General features: G+C 40.6%; 1 protein-coding gene across 1 annotated transcript in view; it reads right to left on the bottom strand.

The window, feature by feature from the left end:
* Positions 1 to 2,655: 2,655 nt before the first annotated feature.
* Positions 2,656 to 22,005, bottom strand: part of LOC125462889 (decorin-like) — a 58,915-nt gene continuing 39,565 nt past the window's right edge. The window contains exons 5-8 of the mRNA XM_048553365.1: positions 19,019 to 19,132; positions 18,731 to 18,824; positions 14,223 to 14,361; positions 2,656 to 3,433 (exon numbers count right to left, since the gene is read on the bottom strand). Of these exons, the coding sequence (XP_048409322.1) occupies positions 3,239 to 3,433; positions 14,223 to 14,361; positions 18,731 to 18,824; positions 19,019 to 19,132 (542 nt within the window). The 3' untranslated portion in view covers positions 2,656 to 3,238. The remainder of the gene's footprint in view (positions 3,434 to 14,222; positions 14,362 to 18,730; positions 18,825 to 19,018; positions 19,133 to 22,005) is intronic.

The following is a 22,005-nucleotide window of genomic DNA, read 5'->3' as shown; positions in this document are numbered from 1 at the left end:
GCTGGGACATTTTTTTCACTGGTGTAGGAGGTTGACAGGTGACTAGATAGAAGTTTATAAAATTATGAGAGATATGGATAGAGTTGATGGTAGCTGCCTTTTCCCTTGGATGGGGAATTTCAAGACGAGGTGGTACATTTTTAAAGTGAGAGAAGAGGGATTTAATAAAGGCATAAGAGGTATTTCTTATACAGAGAATGATTCACATGTGCAATGAACTTCTTGAGAAAGTGATCGATGCGGGTACTATTACAACGTTTAAGAGACATTTGGATGGATACATGAACAGGAAATGTTTCGAGGGATATGGGCCAGGTGCAGGCAGTGGGACTAGTTTAGTTTGGGATTATGTTCAGCATGGACTGGTTGGACAGAAGGGTCTGTTTCTATGTTGCATAACTCCATGACTCTATGTTAATGTCATAATCCTATCTGGATACACAAAACTGTGATATCCTGCTTTCCAAGGTAATGCTTTCCAAAGGTGAATATTCAGTGTCTACTTATCACCTGGCAGCAAATTTTCCAACTCTGCTGTTCTGTCACCTCTTCTAGCTGACCGTCCTATGATAAATGCATATAATATATTGCTATCATTTTTGAGATGTAGGTTTAAAATAAAGGTGGCTGAACTTTGGTCAGTTCTCTGAAAACAATTTTTTTTAAAGTAACTCAAAAGTAATTTGGGTGGTGACCTAACTGCATCATTTCTAAGAAGGCAAATGACTGCGGTGAAGTACATGGGAGAACATGGGAGTGCTAATGGATAAAATGTTTATACTGTTGAGTTTATGACAGATAGAGTAAACATATTGACACAATTAGCTCAGTTTTGAATTCAAACCAAAATGGTCAAGTTCTTAGTTCAGAATAAGGCATGTAAATGAATACATGAATAGGAAGGTTTTAAAGTTGAGAGGGACATAGGCCAAATGCTGGCAAATGGGATTAGATTAATTTAAGATATCTAGTCAACATCGACGAGTGGGCCCAAAGGGTCTGTTTCTGTGCTACACATCTCTACAACCCTATAATCCAGAGTTTAGCTCAGAAGAGTAAAGTTTTTCTCTTGGCAGGAGTTAAAAACTTTTATATCCAGTTCAGCGGAGTTGGTCACCCTAGGCAAAGAAGTTTCTATTCTTTGGACTTTCCAAACCTGGTGAACTTTAATAGAAGTCTTCAAACTGTTAGAACTGACAAGGTTTAGATCATCAGAACTATGACAGGCTCATCTCCGTGGACCTAGAAAGTAATCATCAAACAGTAGCTACAGCCTTGGAAAAAGAAACTGCATAAATTCAGTTCAGTAAAGATTTACAAAGCTGAACTACGAGTAATATTTTTCTCGCATTCCATCTGTAATAGCATTAGGAAACAAGTTTGAAATTTAGATGTTTGTGTTAAGATTTTTTTTAAAATTGTCTTCCACATATATGTATAACTTTCCTTTCTATTCCTCTTTTGTGTAACAATTATCTATTCTGTTGTTGAACAGCATCTGCAGACTGAATATGCTTCAATGACTCATCACATTAACTGACTGCAAAAGTTAAACATATGGCCTATCAAGTCAAGTTTCATCTGGGATCAGACTGTTCCAGTATTGCCATCAGGTGGGATTATCACGGAGTTTTACTGCATCCTGCATAACAGTTGCTGCATTCAAAAGTAGCTCTTTGCACGCAATGTGCCTTGAACTGTTTCTGCGTGATGTGATAAGATTTATATAAATCCCCTGGAGCAGTTGTAAATCTGTCTTCCTGTTTAAAAATTTGCAGAGATGGTATTGTGATGAAGGAGATGTGGTTAGGGAGTTGAGCTCAAGGATAGTCCTCTGCCCATTTTTCTTTCTGGTAGTTGAAGTAATTAAAGAGAATTTCACCTGGCCCGACATCAGGTCAGAATTTATACTATTTTTCTACAAATTTATCATAGTCAATGGGATGTTTATAGAATTGTTCATGCCTTTCTAACACAGAACCAGAATCAAACTCAAATCCTTCCTAATGTGCATGACTCCACAAATTACTTGTCGAATTAACTGAAAAAATAAAAATTGAATTTTCAATGTAATGGGGCATGCAGAGTATGTAAATCCTGTGCTGTATAGTAATGAAGAACACTTTATATCTGGATCAAGTCAATCCATTGAAAATACTGAAATTTTCCCTTACTAAGATTGATGTCACAGATTGATAATCTCTAATCCTATTAATTTCCAAAATAATAGGCTGAACATGTTGGATGTGTGTATATTCTACAGGGTTTCATGTGGAATTATTTGGGAAGAGGAATTAGTTGCATTGCTCTTTAAATGAGCATAAGCTGACTAGCCTCCTTCTTTGCTTTAACATTCTTTGGAAAACAATCAACAGAAAAATTCACATTAAACTCCTACTTATGCATCTCTATCTATAAACTGGGATTGTATTCAGGCGGAACCTTGCTCCTCACTTTTAGGTATTGAAGAATTGAGCCAGCTCCAGTCAAATGAACTCAGCAGAATGACTTTAAGTGCATTTTATTCCAGGTGGTTCCAAATATGAAGAAATAATCCCTTGTTTTCACCACCTTCACTGCTTAAACAAAACTTCACATTCACTGGTGCCAAGATATGGTGTAAATTCATCTGATTTTATTCAAAACTTTGGCACTTACAGTTTTATTTTGGAGCATGCATTACCATATATATTATCATTGGCCTAGTAATTACATTGTCGCAATGCTGTGACATACATTCATCTTCATGCAGACCCTACCCCCTGAGAAATTCTGGTGTCTTGTTGATGGCTGAAAAAATTGTGGAGTTAACTGAAGTAAATGCATGGTTTCTGATACAATAAATGGATGGTATATCATCAAATAATACCATTATATCAATCTGAAAATTCTATCACATTTTTATTATGCAAACTGCAGTGGAAAGCTTGCTTGAAAGCTGTTCTTTTTTATGAATGCATGTTAATCGTGCATATCTCAGTACATGATGCAGAACATGTTTGTGTATAACATAGACTCTTGAAACGGCAAACGTATAAAAAAAGTCAAAAAATAACCACTTAAACTAGTCGCAAGTTGAATGTAATGAGTGTAAAAGGAAATGCTGCTTTTAAAAAATTTTCCTATTCACTATTCAGCAGTTTGTTTAAGGAATTCAACTGTACAAATGGTAGTAAGATGCCTTGAGTTTAGTTTCTGGCATAGTTTCAGTCAATTTCATTATATCCAGAATGGAGCATTAGTTGGGTCGCTCCAGTTGGATGAACATCCAGTCCAAAGCACAGCGGAAGACTCCAGGCTCAATTTCCCAGTATGGAATAGGATTTCCATATAGGCTGATCCGACTGTATGGGCTTTTCAATGGATCATCCACCTTGGGACAAAAGTCACCACCTCTTATATGAGCTATCTGGTTGTCATTGAGATACAGAGCCTGTAATCGGAAACATTAATAAAATAAAACCCAATGAATACTGAATGTAGCAATAACTTCCAATGCAAAATGAAAATCAAATTGAATTCAATTCAATCACATTAATCAGGGATTGCAAAATGGGTCACAGGATCTCGGAATGGCTACAGTTCAGAGGCCACTTATCCCACTGGGCTCAATCTTACCTTGTATCGAGTTTCATGGGTGATCTCTCTCCACAAAACACAATGTGTTTTCTTGCTGTGTCTTACCAAATTTGCCTTGTTAACTGTCTAGCCCAGCCTTCTGGCACACCTTTTGCCTGACCTCATTGTTAATCGCATTCACTTAGTCATCATCCCCAGAACAACTTGCCACTGCTGGGTCATCCTGGAATTGATCAGTCTCGCTGACACCCACACCATCTTTAAAAGGCCTTTGTGCACCCAGGCAAGCACCGTCAGTCCAGGGCTGGCCTATACATTTCCTAAATTGCATCAGACATGGTAGATAGCAGATGTTGGAGCTCTGCTCTGAGGGCATGGACCTGGAAGTCCTGGCTGATGGGGTGATGCACAGACAGGGCATCCTCTTCCTGCTGTACCGGCAGTGGAGGTCACAACACCAGATTATGCCAGAATAGTTCCAGTTTGATCCACCTGGGTCAATGCTGTCTCAACTGGATGGAGCAATAGCCAGCAATGTAACAAGTAAGTCAATGGCAATGTCCATACTGCCGGCAAAAGTGCTACCATCTTCGGTCCAATAAATCACATTCGTTCTATCTCTGCTACTGTACCCACATTCCATCAAGTCTTCTGTTCTATCACTCTCACCACAGTGTGCAGCATTTGTTCTCACTTGTCTTGACCCATTCCAACCCTTGATACCACTAAGCCTGCATGCCCTCTGCACTGCCCACTCACTCACTCAGCACGCCTCCCTACTTGTACCAAATGTAATGGCTGTGTCAGCCACTTTCTTGCCCCTTAATACCTGTCTCTTTCTCATTCCATGAGGGCAACGCCCACCTAGGGTCAAGATGGGAGGTGAGCTGTTCGACATTTAGCTCTTCATTGCTTATGATGAGAGGATCCTGAGCCTGGACAGTTTGAGAGGCTGACTGACCATGCCTAAGCCACTGGATTGGTATGGAAGGCTGCACATGACTTATTGTGCTGGTCCCTTTGACCAAAGGCTAGCTCACTTGACTTTACTGAGGACAGCTGTCAACCACGATAAGCTTTCCGACTTTGTGGAGGCACTAAATGGAACAGCAACACGACAGTGGTGTGAGTCTGGCATCTCTGACTAAGGGACAGGCTCAAAAAGGCAAGTCAAGGCACGGCAGGGATACTGTGACCATCCAGGTTGGCTCAAAGTGAGTGAACACTAAAAGAACAAGTAAAGATCCAGTGCATGAACTCAGTGCATATTCCTGAGAGCACAATGTCCTTGCTGCAGCATTACAAAGATAGTTGTCAGTGCACCCTGCTGTGCCATATTGAGTCATAGAAGCATTTTGTAAGTGAATCTAAGATGTGCCATGAAGGTCCTAAACACTGACGTCTGCCAGACGCCAAGATTGTGCATGCGAAGTGCAAATAGTCAGGGCCCATTGGGCGCACACTGAGATGTTGGTTGTTGCTATCAACATGGAGATCCTTTGTATTAAGTGGTGATCAGATGTCACCATTTAGCCATTCTGACTTCCTTATTGTGGATTTTTGAAACCTAGTTTGCTTGTAGCAGTGGTACAATAAAGAGCTACATAATAATGGAGGCATTAAATTGCTAACAATCAATAATTCTCCTGACTGGATGGATCAGCCCTGCCCAGCAAGAACCTCACCTCAACATCAGGAACTTAGGTCAATGCAGAGTTGATCTGAACTTCAAGTATGGCTTCAATGGATTTCTCATGATCTTCAGGCACATTACATGCTACAGTCCACAGCAATCAGGAGTGTATAGATTCTACCCATTGTATCTGTGCAACATCAACTCAACTAGCCCCATTCCCCTGCCTTTTCCCCATGGCTCGGAATTTCTTTTCTCTGTTAAAGATTAACCAATTTTCTTTTGAAAGCCATGATTGTATCTGCTCCCACCACACTGTCAGGGCTTTCAGGATATTCCAGACCCCAAGACCTGCTATGTAGAGAATCATTTCCTTCAGTCACCTCCTAGCTGCTTGTCATTCACTTTACCTTTCTGCCAATGGGAACAGCTTCACACTCTCTAATTTGTCAAGACCCATTAATATTTTGAAATTAAATAATGATATTTTCACTGCATCGACCTAAGATAAAACCATCTAGTGTAAAGTGGTGCACTTTGAAAAGAAAATTTGATCATGTGCAAATTCCATAAATGGTATAAATTATTAAAAATGAAACTGAAAGAGGTCGAGAAATCATAGCAGACCAGATAGAAAATATATGCAAGCAAGGTAGGGCAATAAATTACGAAGTTAGAATGTATGAAGTATCTTTCATGATCTCAGGGCAAGCCAAAGTGCTTTGTAGCTAACTGTTCCACATTTAGGAAATGAGGCAGCCAATGTGACCACTGTAAACTCCAAACAGCTATCAAATAATATCCATATTATCTGTTTCTATGACATCAATTGAGGAATAAATATTAACTAGACGTCAAAGACAACTCCTGCTCTTTTTTGAAATACTCACAAGGAAACTTTCGAGACACGAGAGAGAGTTGAATTATTTGCCAAATAGGTAGAATGTTCAGGGTTATAAGAAGAAGGTTGGAAATTATATTAGGTACATGGCCTTTCAAATGGCCAGCTGAATCAGGCTTGAATAATTCTGTGATTCTTGAACTTTTACATCCACTTGAGAGAGCAGGTAGAACTTTAATTTAATATCTTACTTGAATGACTGCAGCAATGCAATTCCCTTTTTATATTGCACTATATATTTTTGCCTTTAAATCTCTAGCACGGGAACTGACAATATTCTGGCTCAGTGGAATAGTGCAATGATTGAGTCTCATTTGACAAGGCCCTAAGTTAAATAATCTCTTCCTTCTTATGTGTAACTATTTCGACCATGATTGAAGTATTGTTCTGACCTGTGTAGAGGTCAATAAGTTTAAAAAAAGATTCAAACTTTCAGTTATTTGCTGAAAGAATGGGACAGGATTTCATATCTTAAAAATATACTGTAACAAATAACTGAACAAAAATTATTGACTAAACACTATTTGGGTTAATGAGCAACCGATAACTTAAATTACAGCGAGAGCTACTTTGCATTTGTATTTATGACACATTACATTATCCACAAAATTAAAATTTCTACAGCAAACAGTTAACAGTTGGTCCTAGTCTCTAATGCATTTGGCACATAGTAACTTCAAGTGGAAATCACCAGGGATTTCCCTTGGTTTCTGAAGTTTCTTAAATCAATGAGCAGCAATAAGGTTTATTTCCAATGATACCAGACCATGACCCAGAATCCCTAACTGACCACAGGATGTGAGTCAGAAACTGTGCCCCACACCCCCCCAACCACCACCGCCACCACCCTCACCCGCCATCCCCGGTTAGGGCAAATTATAAAGTGAAAGCAATTTTTCTCTGTGCTAAACATACAGAACCTCTGTGTGTCTGTGATGTGTGGAGCTTTGTGGGAAGCCTGTAACTTGATCTTAAAATAGTTAGAGATAATGGGAACTGCAGATGCTGGAGAATTCCAAGATAATAAAATGAGAGACTGGGTGAACACAGCAGGCCAAGCAGCATCTCAGGAGCACAAAAGCTGACGTTTCGGGCCTAGACCCTTCATCAGAGAGGGGGATGGGGAGAGGGAGCTGGAATAAATAGGGAGAGAGGGGGAGGCGGACCGAAGATGGAGAGTAAAGAAGATAGGTGGAGAGAGTATAGGTGGGGAGGTAGGGAGGGGATAGGTCAGTCCAGGGAAGACGGACAGGTCAAGGAGGTGGGATGAGGTTAGTAGGTAGCTGGGGGTGCGGCTTGGGGTGGGAGGAAGGGATGGGTGAGAGGAAGAACCGGTTAGGGAGGCAGAGACAGGTTGGACTGGTTTTTGGATGCAGTGGGTGGGGGGGAAGAGCTGGGCTGGTTGTGTGGTGCAGTGGGGGGAGGGGATGAACTAGGTTGGTTTAGGGATGCAGTAGGGGAAGGGGAGATTTTGAAACTGGTGAAGTCCACATTGATACCATATGGCTGCAGGGTTCCCAGGCGGAATATGAGTTGCTGTTCCTGCAACCTTCAGGTGGCATCATTGTGGCAGTGCAGGAGGCCCATGATGGACATGTCATCAAGAGAATGGGAGGGGGAGTGGAAATGGTTTGCGACTGGGAGGTGCAGTTGTTTGTTGCGAACTGAGCGGAGGTGTTCTGCAAAGCGGTCTCCAAGCCTCCGCTTGGTTTCCCCAATGTAGAGGAATCCACACTGGGTACAGTGGATGCAGTATACCACATTGGCAGATGTGCAGGTGAACCTCTGCTTAATGTGGAATGTCATCTTGGGGCCTGGGATAGGGGTGAGGGAGGAGGTGCGGGGACAAGTGTTTTCCTGAGATGCTGCTTGGCCTGCTGTGTTCATCCAGCCTCTCATTTTATTATCTTAAAATAGTTACCTCTGCTCCCTTCCTATAGCAACACGGAATATATTAATTTTGAACCGAGGTAGAAACTTGTGACACCAAGTCCTTTTCATTTATCACATAAAGGGGCAATTCCCAGCACAACTATCTACAATCTTAAACTACAACACTTTCCTGAGAGTGAGTTTTGAAAAGATTTGTAGCTCAGGTTGAGATTCTGGATGTGAGTTTGCTCGCTGAGCTGGAAGGTTAGTTTTTAGACATTTCGTCACCATTCTAGGTAACATCATCAGTGAGCCTCCGATGAAGCGCTGGTGTTATGTCCCGCTTTCTATTTATAAACCGAATAAATAGAAAGCGGGACATAACACCAGCGCTTGGTGTTAGAATGGTGACGAATCATCTCAAAACTGACCTTCCAGCTCAGCGAGCAAACTCACATCCAGAACTTTCCTGAGACTTTGGAAGACCCAGGGAAACCAATTATAAACTTGGAAACTGCTGCCATTGTTGCCAAGCATGACAGTCTCATTTTCTTCTCAATGAAACAAACAAAGCCATTCTTTTATCTCTAATAATCAAATCACCCGCACTTACTCTCAAGCAGTGTCAGAACAGATTTCATATCACCACACCACCCCCCCATCTCCTCCACCAAATTTCATTTATACTATATTCAATTCCACAGCTCCAAAACATGATAATCATATAAAGTTGATAATTACAACACTTCACAGTGTTCTGGCCCAACCCCATGTGAAATAGTACTCAATTCTAATTATCCGGAATCACAAGAGCCATCTAAGAACTACCACACATCTAAGAACTTTCCACACTATGGGGATTCGATATCTATATCATTAAAAAGGACATCTCTTCAGTCAGAAATCTGAGTTACAAGGAGAACTTAGAGCTTACAGCCAGGAAAGGAAGTAGCTGAGAAACAGGGGAGGCAGTGGCATAGCAATATTGGAAAGGGGGATTTAATCCCTATTTAAATCCTACCACAGCAAAAGTCTGGATCTTACCATTGGTTTAATGATGATCACATTGTCATTATCAATTGTCATAACTATGTATAAGATTCACTAACTTCCTTTAGGGAAGGAAGTCTACTCTTCTCATTTGGTCTGGCATACATGTGACTCCAGACCCATTGTAACGTGGCTATGTCTAGTGCTGTCTGAAATAGCCTAGCAAATCAGTCAGTTCATGGACAGTTAGGGATGGTGATAAATGTTAGCATGGCCTAAGCCCCGTGAAGGTACGAGAAAAAGAAAGATTTTATTAAACATATAGAAAATGCTAACGCAAATTATTACTTTATCTAGGGAGGTAAAATGAAAAGTCACAGTTTCATCTAAAAAAGATGATTCAAAATGTATTTCTACTTAAATAAAGGTGATTAACATATGAAATAAACTTCTAGACAGAGGAGAGGAGCCAAGATTATTTCAAGACAAAATTGGATGCAACAACAGAAGGCTATTGGGATCTCTTTAGATAAGTGACTGAACATTGATTCAATGGCTTTCTCCGTTCTTAGTTCAATCATGCATTCACAAACAACATGCTCAATCTAGTGGCTGGGAGACTGAGCTGCTGGCTAAGCAAGAAATACAGCTTGAGATATTGAATGTTTTCATCGTGCAAACTTTATAATTCATTAATTAGTTACAGCCAGTTTATAGTATTAGGGCTTTTCATACAGAAGTGTGATTTCTATAAGAGCAAAATAATGATGATCTATTGTGTTCATGAACCTGAAGAAATTGAAAGGTTTTACATGTAAGAAGACAGCAGTCCTTTATAAGAGGTGAAGAATGAAAACGCTAGGTCAGAGTTCAGGCTTCCTAACAAAGCAGAACGGTCAAAAATGTGCTAGAGTGTTGACACATTTCTCAACTTCTTCATCAACTGATTCATTCTGGAAGAAGCCCAAGGGAAGCAGAATCCCAGAGGGAAAAAAAAATGCCTCAGATAACCTTTAACTTGGAAGATTGTAAGGTAATCTTACAAATGCAACAAACTAGTTTGGTTAGACTCTATCTGGATCACAGCGTTCATCTCAGACGCTGAATTGCAGAGCGACAATATCAGACATGGAAGGTTTAGAAGTGTTGCCAGGACAGATTAGTCAATTTGGAACCAGTGTTAAATTTTGAGGACAGTTTGTTTAAATTTGATTTGCATTTGATTGAGTTTCAAAGGTTTGGGCGTGATCTACTTGAACTCCTGAAAATGATGAAAGAGTTTAAGCGGTTAGGTGTGGAGAGTTCAGACAGAATTCAGGAAGTCAACCAGCCAATATTTTTGCCAGGTAGAGAGCCTCCCTGACTGGGCAGAATTTCCCTGAAATTGCCAGCCCCACCCCCCTCAAACTTGGCACTTGCAATGTCAGCGAGGCTGGGAATGGAGTTAGCTCAGGTTTATTGTTTGCATGGTTCCCACAGGCAGCTGGCTACTTGAATGGCCAGCTATCTTCATTTACTTGTCATTTGGTAGCCTTGTTGCTTGGAATCCAGAATGTGTAGAGCTGACCAGCTCATAGCAAGTCTGATCTCAATGCATTCCTTTTGCAAAGCCAGGCTACCCCTTGGCAGAGCAGAGTTAAGACCATAAGTCCATAAGAAATAAGAGCAGGAGTAGGCCTTTCAGATGCCTAATCCATCATTCAATAGGAACATGGCTCATCCAAAATTCCTTCACGTCCACTTTCCTGTCATTTCCCCTTAACCCTTGATTCCCCTGCTGCAGAATCTATCTATCTTAGCCTTAAATATATTCAAGGACTTTGCCTCCACAAGAAGGAGCTCCAAAGACTCACAACTTTCTGAGAGAAGAAATTCTGTTTTAACTCGGTCTTAAATTAGCATCACTTTATTCTGAGACTATGGTTACTGGTCCTAGACTCTCCCATGAGGGTTTGCACTTTTTCAGCATTTCTCCTGTTAAGCCCCTTAAGAATCCTACATATTTCAATAAGATTACTCTCATTCTCCTAAACTCCAGTGAACAGAATCCAAACCTGTATAATCTTTGATCAGAAGAAAATACCTCCAAACTAGGGATCATCCCAGTGAATCTTCTCTGAATTACTGCCAATGTAATGATATCTTTCCTTCAATAAGGGACAGAAACTGCTCACAGTACTCCAGATGATATCTCACCGGCACCTTGTACAGCTGTAATAAGACTTCCCTACTCTTCTACTTGTGGACTAGGGACAGGCAATAAATGCTGGCTAGCCAAAGACACCCACATCCCATAAATTAATAATTTAAGAAAAAAAACCTCCAATCCCCTTAAAATAAGGACTAACATTCTGCCAACTTTCCAGTCACTTGTTGCTCATGTGTGTAAGCCTTCTGTGTTTTGTGCTCAAGTAACACCCCCCTCAGCATCTTTTTAGTTGCAGCTTTTTACACTATCTTTCTATTTAAATAATAAACCTGTTTTGCTCTCCTTTCCAAAATGAACAACTTCACATTCACTCACTTTACACTCCATTTGCCAACATTTTTGCCCACTTACTTAACCCATCAATATTTCTGTGTAAGCTGTTTCACCCCTCTTACAATTTGTCTTTCCATTTATTTCTGTGTTGTCTGCAAATTTGGCTACAGTACATTTACTTCCTTCCTCCAAGTCTTAATATATATTTTAAAGAGTTGGTTCCAACAACCTCATTGGTCATGGGTCATCAAATTGGTTATCTCTGCTGATATAGTCACAGGACACAGAATGGGGCTAGGTGTCGGCCAGATCTCCTTTTGGGAAAGTGGTTCAGGCACATTTATTTGGGGATTCAAGTACCCTCTGGGAGTGTTAACTGTAGAGAGAATTATATATAAAAGGTACAATGTCTCCTTGGAACTGTCAAACCTGTAAAAGACCTGTCAAGAAGTGACAAACCGGACAAGAGCTATTAAAGTATACTTCTCTGAAAAAGAGTGTTTTTCTCCTTAGAACGTAATTACCAACATAAAACTTCAAGTGAGATAACTTCATTTCTTGTCTGAAAATGAACCGAAAAAAAATCTGCGGATGCTGTAAATCAGGAACAAAACAAAGTTGCTGGAAAAGCTCAGCAGATCTGGCAGCATCTGTGAAGGAAAAAACAGTTAATGTTTTGGGTCTGGTGACCCTTCCTCAGAGCTATTCAGAATGGCAATATATTTCCAAGTCAGGATGGTGAGTTACTTGGAGGGAATTTGCAGGTGTTGGTTCCCCTCTATCTGTTGCCCTGTCCTTCTCGATGGACGTGGATTTGGGAGGTGCTGCCTGAAGATCTTTGGCAAACTGTACATGGGGTGGGGAGAGGTGTCCTGGTTTTCAGTATTAAACTGAGGTTTCAGTTTCAATTGACATTTCTTGGCACATATTCCAAGGAGACAAGGGCAATGAGCAAGTCACCAGTAACGTTCAATTTTTTGTTTTTCCAGTTTTTCCTGAAATCATCAATGTTCTATTGAGGCATTGCATTCAAAAGCAATCCCTTCATGTTTTTCCATCCTTGCCTGAACGCTGAGAAATGGTTCCACATTCTCTGCATCTTATATCGTGCTTAGGTAGTCATTCCTCGTCCTTGAACGTAGTTAATTGTTGCAGGCTGTTCAACATTGAGAGGTTTAGTAGTTGAAATCAGTGGATAATAATCAAAGGGTGGACTTGGGCTGATTTCTCCTTTTTGTTTAACCCACAGCAGATTGGATCAATCACACCATTACTCCAGGCTAAACTTAATGTTCAAGCATAGTCCAAGGATTATGCATGGGTTCCTTTGGTGCAGTGGTACTGTTTCCCCCACCCCCTCCCCATGAACCAGAAGGTCCCAGGTTCAAGTTTGAATCTGCTCTAGAGTGTGTTAGGCATTATTCAGGTCTGTTTAATTCAATTCCATATTGACTCATAAACTTACCAGATGAACTCTTTAACTCACTGTGAACCAAAAGTGAAAGGCATCTTTCTCTGTGAGCCCAACCACAGAACAATGTGGAAATATGACAGTGCGGACACTTGTCATCTTGTGTGGAAGCGTGTACAAGACTGAGATTTCTCACGAGAAGGTTGGAATAGGGAGGCTTCACCCCTTTCACTAAAAGCTTTTGCACAACAGCTTCAAAAAGAAGAAAAATTGCAGAAGGGATAAGAATAATTCCAGCAGGGTTGAGGTGGTATTGAGTATTTGTGGAATGCTAATGAATACAAAAAGTTAACCAAGCATCAAGAATGCTTACTTGCCTGGCAGATTTTATAAAACTTAAAGCAGAGCATTAGCCTATGGTCAGGAAACTGAATTATTGTTTTCACCCAATTAAACACCTCCACACTCCTAAAAGGCACAGAAAATTCTGCCCATTAATGTGTTACTTCGCTCTCTGACTCCGACTTATTTACGGAGAGAATTAGCAGAACTGTCCAAGTTGTGGAAGGCTTTGATTGATAAATACAGATAAACCGTTCCAATGGCTGTGTCAGTAACAGAAGAGTCAGGTTTAAGGTAATTATTAAAAGTATCAATGATAGGAGAAGAGGAAAATTCTTTATGCAGTGGGTTGTTATATTCTGGAAAGGACGGCTTGAAAGAGTAATGAAAGCAGATTCAAAAATAACTCAAAATCACAAGTCAAAAAGGAATCGGAAATAAATCATGAAAAGAAAGCTTAAAATGTTTGCATGATAAAGGAGAAAGGGCAAAGGGAGCAAACTAATTAAATTGTCTTATCAAGTACAGCACCATCATGATGGGTCAAATGGTCTTCTTTCTATATATTTGGATGAAATGTTCTCTTAAGAAGCTAATGTGCATAATCTTCCCATGGGGTCTCCAATGTAAGTACCAGACAGCTTCTGCCCTATTAAAATTCCAAGATTGGACGAATCACTGTAAGCACTTTACCTCACCCAAACTGAATCTCAGGAGCAAACACGAATGTCTGAATAATGTATCTCAGTCAAGAAATCTGTCTCTGAGAAATCGACAAATTGTTTTTACATTTCAAAGCAGTTCTCCAGTTTCATTCTCTCATTTCATACTTCAGTAGGCAGACAGTACAGGCAATAAATAAAGACCTCACATTCCTCACTGCCATATATGGGAAAGCTTATGATCTGGCCTCAATGTTCTAAAAATACCCACTTCCTTTCCTAACCCTAACCCTAACCGTAACACCAACCTTAGCCCCAGCCCTAATCCTAATCCTAACCCTAACCCTTACCATGATGTTCTTGTGTTCTGACAGGCCCGGAGGAATGGCAAACAATCTATTGTTGTCCAAGTGGAGATCCTGGAGGTTCGGCATGTGGCTGAGAGTTGTATTTGCAAAATATCTGATTTTGTTGGAACTCAGCCTCAACCTGTAAAGAGTGAAGGGAAGAGATAAGAATCATGAGGAAATCTGAGAAGCACACCTCTACTAAAACGCAGACAACTTCCTTACCACGTGCCAGGTGGATTAGCCATGTGGAATATTGAGAGTGCCGCACGAATGACTCTGTAACACTGCTTTTTCAGTGCTCCCTGCTTTGCATGGAAATACAGAAGAATCCTCTTCACTTTGAGTGGAAACAATTCCCCTAAGGCAAGATAACTTCAATTGGTACGCTCAACTGATCTGGGTGGCAATGTATGACCTGCAATTCCTTGATTGGAGAAAAATAGAAAGCAAGACTTGCAATTGGAGCGGGTGAGAAATTTATTGTGGACCCTGAAATTCAGTACCCTTTTAAATTCTGCTGCTGAGTTGCCCAGGTACACTTAAGGCATCTCCTCTGCAAAGAGAGCCAAGTCTAAGGGAGTTCCTGGATGACCTTAAACAATTCCACCCAACTTTAAGGCCTCATTGGTTAGTTATGTTAGTTGCTAAGGCCTTGTCATTTGCTGAAAAACTTGTTGAAAGGTTCCTGAAGGATGTCCAAGAAAAATTACTTGATCCTGAAGAGTATTGATGATCTTCAAAGGAACCTCATTAGCTCCATAGGGAGTAGAAGAATAACAAAGGACATTTTATTTCAACATTTTGTTTTCCAGGATGCATTTTAACCCTTGAAAATGGCATTGAGTCACTCCAGTTTACCAGGCCTCATTTAGGGTCAGGACCTGTGATGCACCTCTGAGCAGTCGTGGGCTCCTCTTAAGCTGGAAGATAGCAAGAACTGCAGATGCTGGAGTCAGAGTCAATACAGTGTGGAGCTGGAGGAATACAGCAGGGCAGGCAGCATCAGAGGAGCAGGAAAGCTGATGCTTCAGGTTTACACCCTTCATCAGGTCTTGATCTGCTGTGTTCCTACAGTTCCACACTGTATTAACTCTCCCTTAAGCTAACCCAGTCTCTGGGATTCACAAGGTGTCTGGGAGTGGCTTGGTATTCCACTCTGTTAGATTTACAACAGCAGAGATAATTTGAGGAATTTTGACCCTAAATAACCTCAATAGCTCTGGAGTCAAGCCAAATCATGAGCAGCTAAGATCCAGTAAAATTGCATTTGTTTTTATTTAGAGCTTCCTGCATGCTCAGCTGCTGCCGATTGCGTTACCTTGTGAACTTTGAAGAATTGTCTCGATCACAGTGGTGCGTACACTGAACTTCCCAGATACACAATTGTGATTTTCTGCAGGGTTTAACATCTGTGCGTTTTTAAAAAAAAAATTCATCAATCTTGGCTCAGAAAAATCACAACTTCACATGTCAAAAATGAATGGATCCCAGCATCTGCCTTAAGCCATATCACTCTAATTTTTGTTAACATCTTCTGTGATTGAAAACAACACAACAATGTTAAGATGGTACATGAACAAAAATTGCTGGAAAACCTCAACAGGTCTGGCAGCATCTATGGAGAGAAGTCAGAGTTAACGTTTCGAGCTCAATGACCCTTTCTCAAAACAAAGTCTGAGGAAGCGTCACTCAAACCGAAATGTTAACTCTGATTTCCCTCCAAAGATGCTGCTGGACCTGCTGAGCTTTTAAATCAATTTCTGTTTTGGTTCCTAATTTCCAGCATCCGTAGTTCTTAGATGGTATTGTACCAATCAGATACTCTGCACCTGCAACAAGATATGTCACGTGAAGGCAAAATTAGGTTGAATGCTAAGATGTTCCACTTTTTTCCAGGGAATGCGGGAATCCGCGGAAGAGATGCCTGCTTGTGTGCCAAGTCCCATTTTTTCTCAATTTCTTTAAGCTAGAGCTGAGCGTGTAGTTGGCTGGGGTGTAGGTCTTGTAAAAAAGTCTTGTTAGAATGCTTTGGTTTAAGAGATTATTACATCTTGGGACTGTACCTTCTAATTTAGAATGAATCAAGGGGTTATGTAACCTGCCTGCTAAAGCCTGCTAAAAAGTAAGCCTGGATGGTTTCTTTGTAGGAGATCAATGATAGTATCAGATTGCTTTACAAGAGATATCTGAGAAAAATATACGTGGAGATCGTAGTAACAGTCTCTGACTATAGCATGAGAGTCCCTGAGTCTCCCAAAGTGTCAAAAAGGTGTTACTAGTATAGGATTATATACAATTGTGCTGTGAACTATCCATTTACTTCTAGGATTAATAGGGAGTTGAGATTCAGTTTAACTAATTAGAATTCCTACTTAGATATAAGTCCAGGGTATTTGAGATTGCCTTGGGGAAGAAGGCACAGTAACCATTCTTGTAATCAGTTTATAAGCTTCAAGTCCATAAATACCACATGCCGACAGCAGTTTGTTTGGTGTAGTCTGCAGCTATCTGAGAGGTGGAATGCAAAAATTAGAGACAGCCAGTCCTGCATCTGAAGCAGAGAAACGTGGACTCTACTGTTCATCATTTAGAATACAAGTGGGAGCTTGCCTCTGATTGGCATCTCTGAGCTTTTTTGGATTTAAACGAACCTGCCTTCGATGAATGAGAAGGGATTTGCAGGTTAACCTTCACAATGATTGTCTGTTCTGGGATTAGATGCTATGTGGCTGGGAAAGTAAAAAGGCAGCAGTCCACTGGAAGTTGGGAGAAACAGTGGACTGTTTGCTATAATGTTGCAATTGTGCGAAGACAAAGATGTATGCCAGTAATAAAGTAGTACATACCTTTCTGTAATTTTGTATATGCATTAATACAAAAGAGTGAAAAAAAGCCAGGTGTGTTCTTTGTCATATTTTGTTGCAGCAAATGTTTTAAAATATGAAATCTTGTTGAATAATTTTTCAGCTGATGACTTTAACATTTGTCCCAGGATAGGACATGCAAAGTAGGCTGCCATATGTCTTTTAAGAAACTTAAATGGAGTGTGGGTTATAGTGGGATGGGTCTGGGTGGGATGCTGCTAGGGGCAGTGTGGACTTGTTGGGCCGAAGGGCCTGTTTCCACACTGTAGGGAATCTAATCTAATTTAATCTAAATCTTGTTTCAACATAGTTTCTATGGAAGTTTAACAAGTAGATAACTACTTCAATTAATCAGAGTCAATGTAATCATAGAATCCCTACAGCGTGGAAGAAGGCTATCTGTCTACTGAGTCCACTCTGACCCTCTAAAGAGCATACGAACCAGATACACCCACCCAATCTCTTCATTTCTCAAGGCTAACCTGCCTAGCTTACATTCTATGGAGCAATTTATCATGGCCAAACCACCTAAACTACACATCTTTGGGCTGTGGGAGGAAACCAGAGTGCCTCGAGGAAACCCACACAGACACAAGGACAATGCACAAACGTCAAACAGAGTCAGCCGAGGATGGAATCAAACCTGGGTCCCTGGTGCTGTGAGGGAGCAGTACAAACCACTGAGCCACCGTGCCATACCCTGAACCTTTTAGGAATGTTTGCAGGGATAGGAGATGAATGTTGTGATCTTGGCTTTCCTTCATTTCTCAGACACTCCTTTCATCCTTTCTATCTCGTTTGCTTCATCGTTTAGGAGATTACATGATTCCAATTGTTATACATATGGCACTATAATTAATTGGGACAGGCTGGACACCAGTAGCCCTTTAACTATAGTCATTCTATATGTTTATAACCAATGGCCACTAACAAAATTTTCAATATTACAGTACAGCCAAAAATGATATCATACCCACGTTTCACTTTGGTCAATAGAGTGTAATTGCAATCCAGGTTGTAAGTTAGAACTTGAAATCAAGTGTGTATTCTTTTAGATCCACCCTAATGGCTTTTTATTTAAGGTATGATCCATTGGTGGGGGACTAACTCAATGCATTTCAGTTTTCTTTCTCAATATTTTAAACATCCTTGGAAGAGGTATGTGAATTTTGATTTTAAAGTAGCTGTCTCAGATTTAAATTTGCACAACAGAGCTGGAATGCCCCAACTGGGCTCTGATAAAAAGTTATCAAGATGAAATGTTTTGCTCTGTTTTGCAACTGAGTTGAGGAGGAGCTTCTTCACCCAAAGGGTAATGAATATATGGAATACCCCGTCCAGTGAGGCAGTTGAGACTACTTTGTTGAATGTTTTTAAGGCAAAGGTAGATGGATTTTCAAACAGTAAGGGAATTAAGGATGATGGTGAGTGGGCGGGCAAACAGAGTTGAGTATGTGAGAAGGTCAGCCATGGCCTTATTGAATGGCAGAGCAGGCTTGATGGGTCGGATGGCATACTTCCACTCTTATTTCTTAGTTTCTTATGTATTCTCCCAACAGTGTTGTCTGACCTGCTGAGTGCTGTGCAACATTTTTAAGCGAACTTTCAAATGCTGCATTTCAGAGTTGATTTTAAATACTGTACCTGACCAAAGTGCTGAGGTTTGTGAAATCATCCATTTCCACTTTGAGAATTCTATTGCGGTCAAGATGCATTTCAGATATTGAACTTGGCAGGTCTTGAAAACAAATCAAATAAAAAGCATGAGCATACCTAGGGTTAAAAAATGACTTACACAGGACTCTTTGCTTACTCTAATTTGATGCCGAATATTTAATTTGGCAGTGTCATTGGTCATGGTTAACTCATAACCAATTTAGTCTTAAATTATTAAGAAGTACCCTGAACAGCAAAATATCCAACAGGCCTCACCTTTTGGAATTTCAGAAAGCCCTGTCTCAGTAATCCGGAGATATGACAAAGTTTTCAACCCTTGAAAGGCTCCTTTCGCAATTCCTTTTGGCATCAGTGGATTTCTACTCAATTCTATAGAGATGAGAGACATTTGTGAAGGAAGTTAAATCTTTCACTGCATATGGTCATTTTCAAGCTCTGAAAGTACTATTACATCACTTAGAACATCTCAAATACCAATAAAAATTTTAAAATCTACTGTGGGTTCTCTTTCCATTAATACTTCTGGAAGTTCACCCTACATGGTCTGCACAGAAGCATTCCTTCATTGTCTCAATCATTCTTTTGGGAATAATTCCAAATTTATTTTCTGTAGTTACTGATTTAACAGCCAATGGAAAAATTCTTCCCTATTTAACTTGACATTGAATATTCCAAAAAAGATTTCCTCATGATAATCACAGTTCCAAGGGGAAAGAGAAGTTGTTTAAATCTTTCTTCATAATATTTGTTCCAGAACAGGACATGCAAAATAGGCTGCTATATATCTTTGGAGAAGATTTAATGCAGCTTGCATGGGCTGCTTTCTTCCAACAGAATATCTGCAATTCAAGTAACCACAGATTCATTTAAAATCAATTCCTTTCTGTAGATGTCGCTGGTTGTCATAAAGATAACTGTGCAGAATTACTAAACTAACAGCCCATGTTCTCCAATGGCCCAGTAATTATTTCTACAGCATCAATCTGGAAATCCCAATACAGCAGAAAAGGGAATTTTCCAGGAAGTTGAAACTAATCCAATATTACAAATTTTCTCAATATCCAGAAGTCTAACCATGCAGAACTGATACCATTGTACAATTAACGCTACACAATGATTTCATTAGCCTATATATCATTGATGACTGTTCCATGTTCCTACTAGGTCTGGGCCCACAGGATTGCATTATTACCCAATCTTTTAATTTCTGATAATTGTGACAATTGTGAAAATAGATCATAGAACATTGAACGTTACAGCACAGTACACGCCCTTCGGCCCTCGATGTTGTGCTGGCCTGTTATACCAATCTGAAGCCCATCTATCCTACACCATTCCATGTACATCCATATGCTTGTCCAATGATGACTTAAATGTACCTAAAGTTGGTGAATCTACTACCATTGCAGGCAAAGCATTCCATTCCCTTACTACTCTCTGAGTAAAGAAACTACCTCTGACATCTGTCCTATATCTTTCACCCCTCAATTTAAAGCTATGCCCCCTTGTGCTCACCGTCACCATCCTAGGAAAAAGGCTCTCCCTATCCACCCTATCTAACCCTCTGATTATCTTATATGTCTCAATTAAGTCACCACTCAACCTTCTTCTCTTTATGAAAACAGCCTCAAGTCCCTCAGCCTTTCCTCGTAAGATCTTCCCTCCATACCAGGCAACATCCTAGTAAATCTCCTCTGCACCCTTTCCAAAGCTTCCACATCCTTCTTATAATGTGGTGACCAGAACTCTACGCAATACTCCAAGTGCGGCCGCACCAGAGTTTTGTACAGCTTCACCATAACCGCACGGTTCCGGAACTCGATCCCTCTATTAATAAAAGCTAAAACACTGTATGTTTTCTTAACAACCCTGTCACCCTGGGTGGCAACTTTCAAGGATCTGTGTACATGGACACCGAGATTCTTCTGCTCATCTACACTACCAAGAATCTTACCATTAGCCCAGTACTTTACATTCCGGTTACTCCTACCAAAATGCATCACCTCACACTTGTCCGCATTAAACTCCATTTGCCACCTCTCAGCCCAGCTCTGCAGCTCATCTATGTCTCTCTGTAACCTACAACATCCTTCGTCACTATCCACAACTCCACCGACCTTCATGTCGTCTGCAAATTTACTAACCCATCCTTCTACGCCCTCATCCAGGTCGTTTATAAAAATGACAAACAGCAGTGGACCCAACACCGACCCTTGCGGTACACCACTAGTAACTGGTCTCCAGGATGAACATTTCCCATCAACTACCACCCTCTGTCTTCTTTCAGCAAGCCAATTTCCGATCCAAACTGCTATATCTCCCACAATTCCATTCCTCCGCATTTTGTACAATAGCCTACTATGGGGAACCTTAGCGAACGCCTTGCTGAAATCCATATACACCACATCAACCGGTTTACTCTCATCTACCTGTTTGGTCACCTTCTCAAAGAACTCAATAAGGTTTGTGAGGCACGACCTTCCCTTCACAAAACCATGCCTACTATCCCTAATCAATTTATTCTTTTCTAGATGATTATAAATCCTATCCCTTATAACCTTTTCCAACACTTTACCAACAACTGAAGTAAGGCTCACCGGTCTATAATTACCAGGGTTGTCTCTACTCCCCTTCTTGAACAGGGGAACCATATTTGCTATCCTCCAGTCTTCTGGCACTATTCCTGTAGACAATGATGAGTTAAAGATCAAAGCTCAACAATCTCCTCCCTGGCTCCCCAGAGGATCCAAGGATAAATCCCATCCGGCCCAGGGGACTTATCTATTTTCACACTCTGTAGGATTTCTAATACCTCTTCCTTGTGAACCTCAATCCCATCTAGTCTGGTAGCCTGTATCTCAGTATGCTCCTCGACAACATTGTCGTTTTCTAGAGTGAATACTGTTGAAATATATTCATTTACTGCTTCCCCTATTTCTTCTGACTCCACACACGACTTACCACTACTATCCTTGATTGGCCCTAATCTTACTCTCTTCATTCTTTTATTCCTTAAATACCTATAGAAAGCCTTAGGGTTTACCCTGATCCTATCTGCCAACAAATTCTCATGTCTACTCCTGGCTCTTCTGAGCTCTCTCTTCAGGTCTTTCCTTGCTACCTTGTAACCCTCAGCACCCTAAGTGAGCCTTCACATCTCATCCTAACATAAGCTTTCTTCTTCCTCTTGACCAGAGATTCCACTTCCTTCCTAAACCACAGCTCCCGCGCTCCACAGCTTC

This window comes from Stegostoma tigrinum, chromosome 21, assembly GCF_030684315.1.
Source record: "Stegostoma tigrinum isolate sSteTig4 chromosome 21, sSteTig4.hap1, whole genome shotgun sequence".
Taxonomy (NCBI): Eukaryota; Metazoa; Chordata; class Chondrichthyes; order Orectolobiformes; family Stegostomatidae; genus Stegostoma; species Stegostoma tigrinum.
The sequence above is the reverse complement of the archived record's forward strand: the minus strand, read 5'-3'. Positions and strand labels throughout refer to the sequence as shown.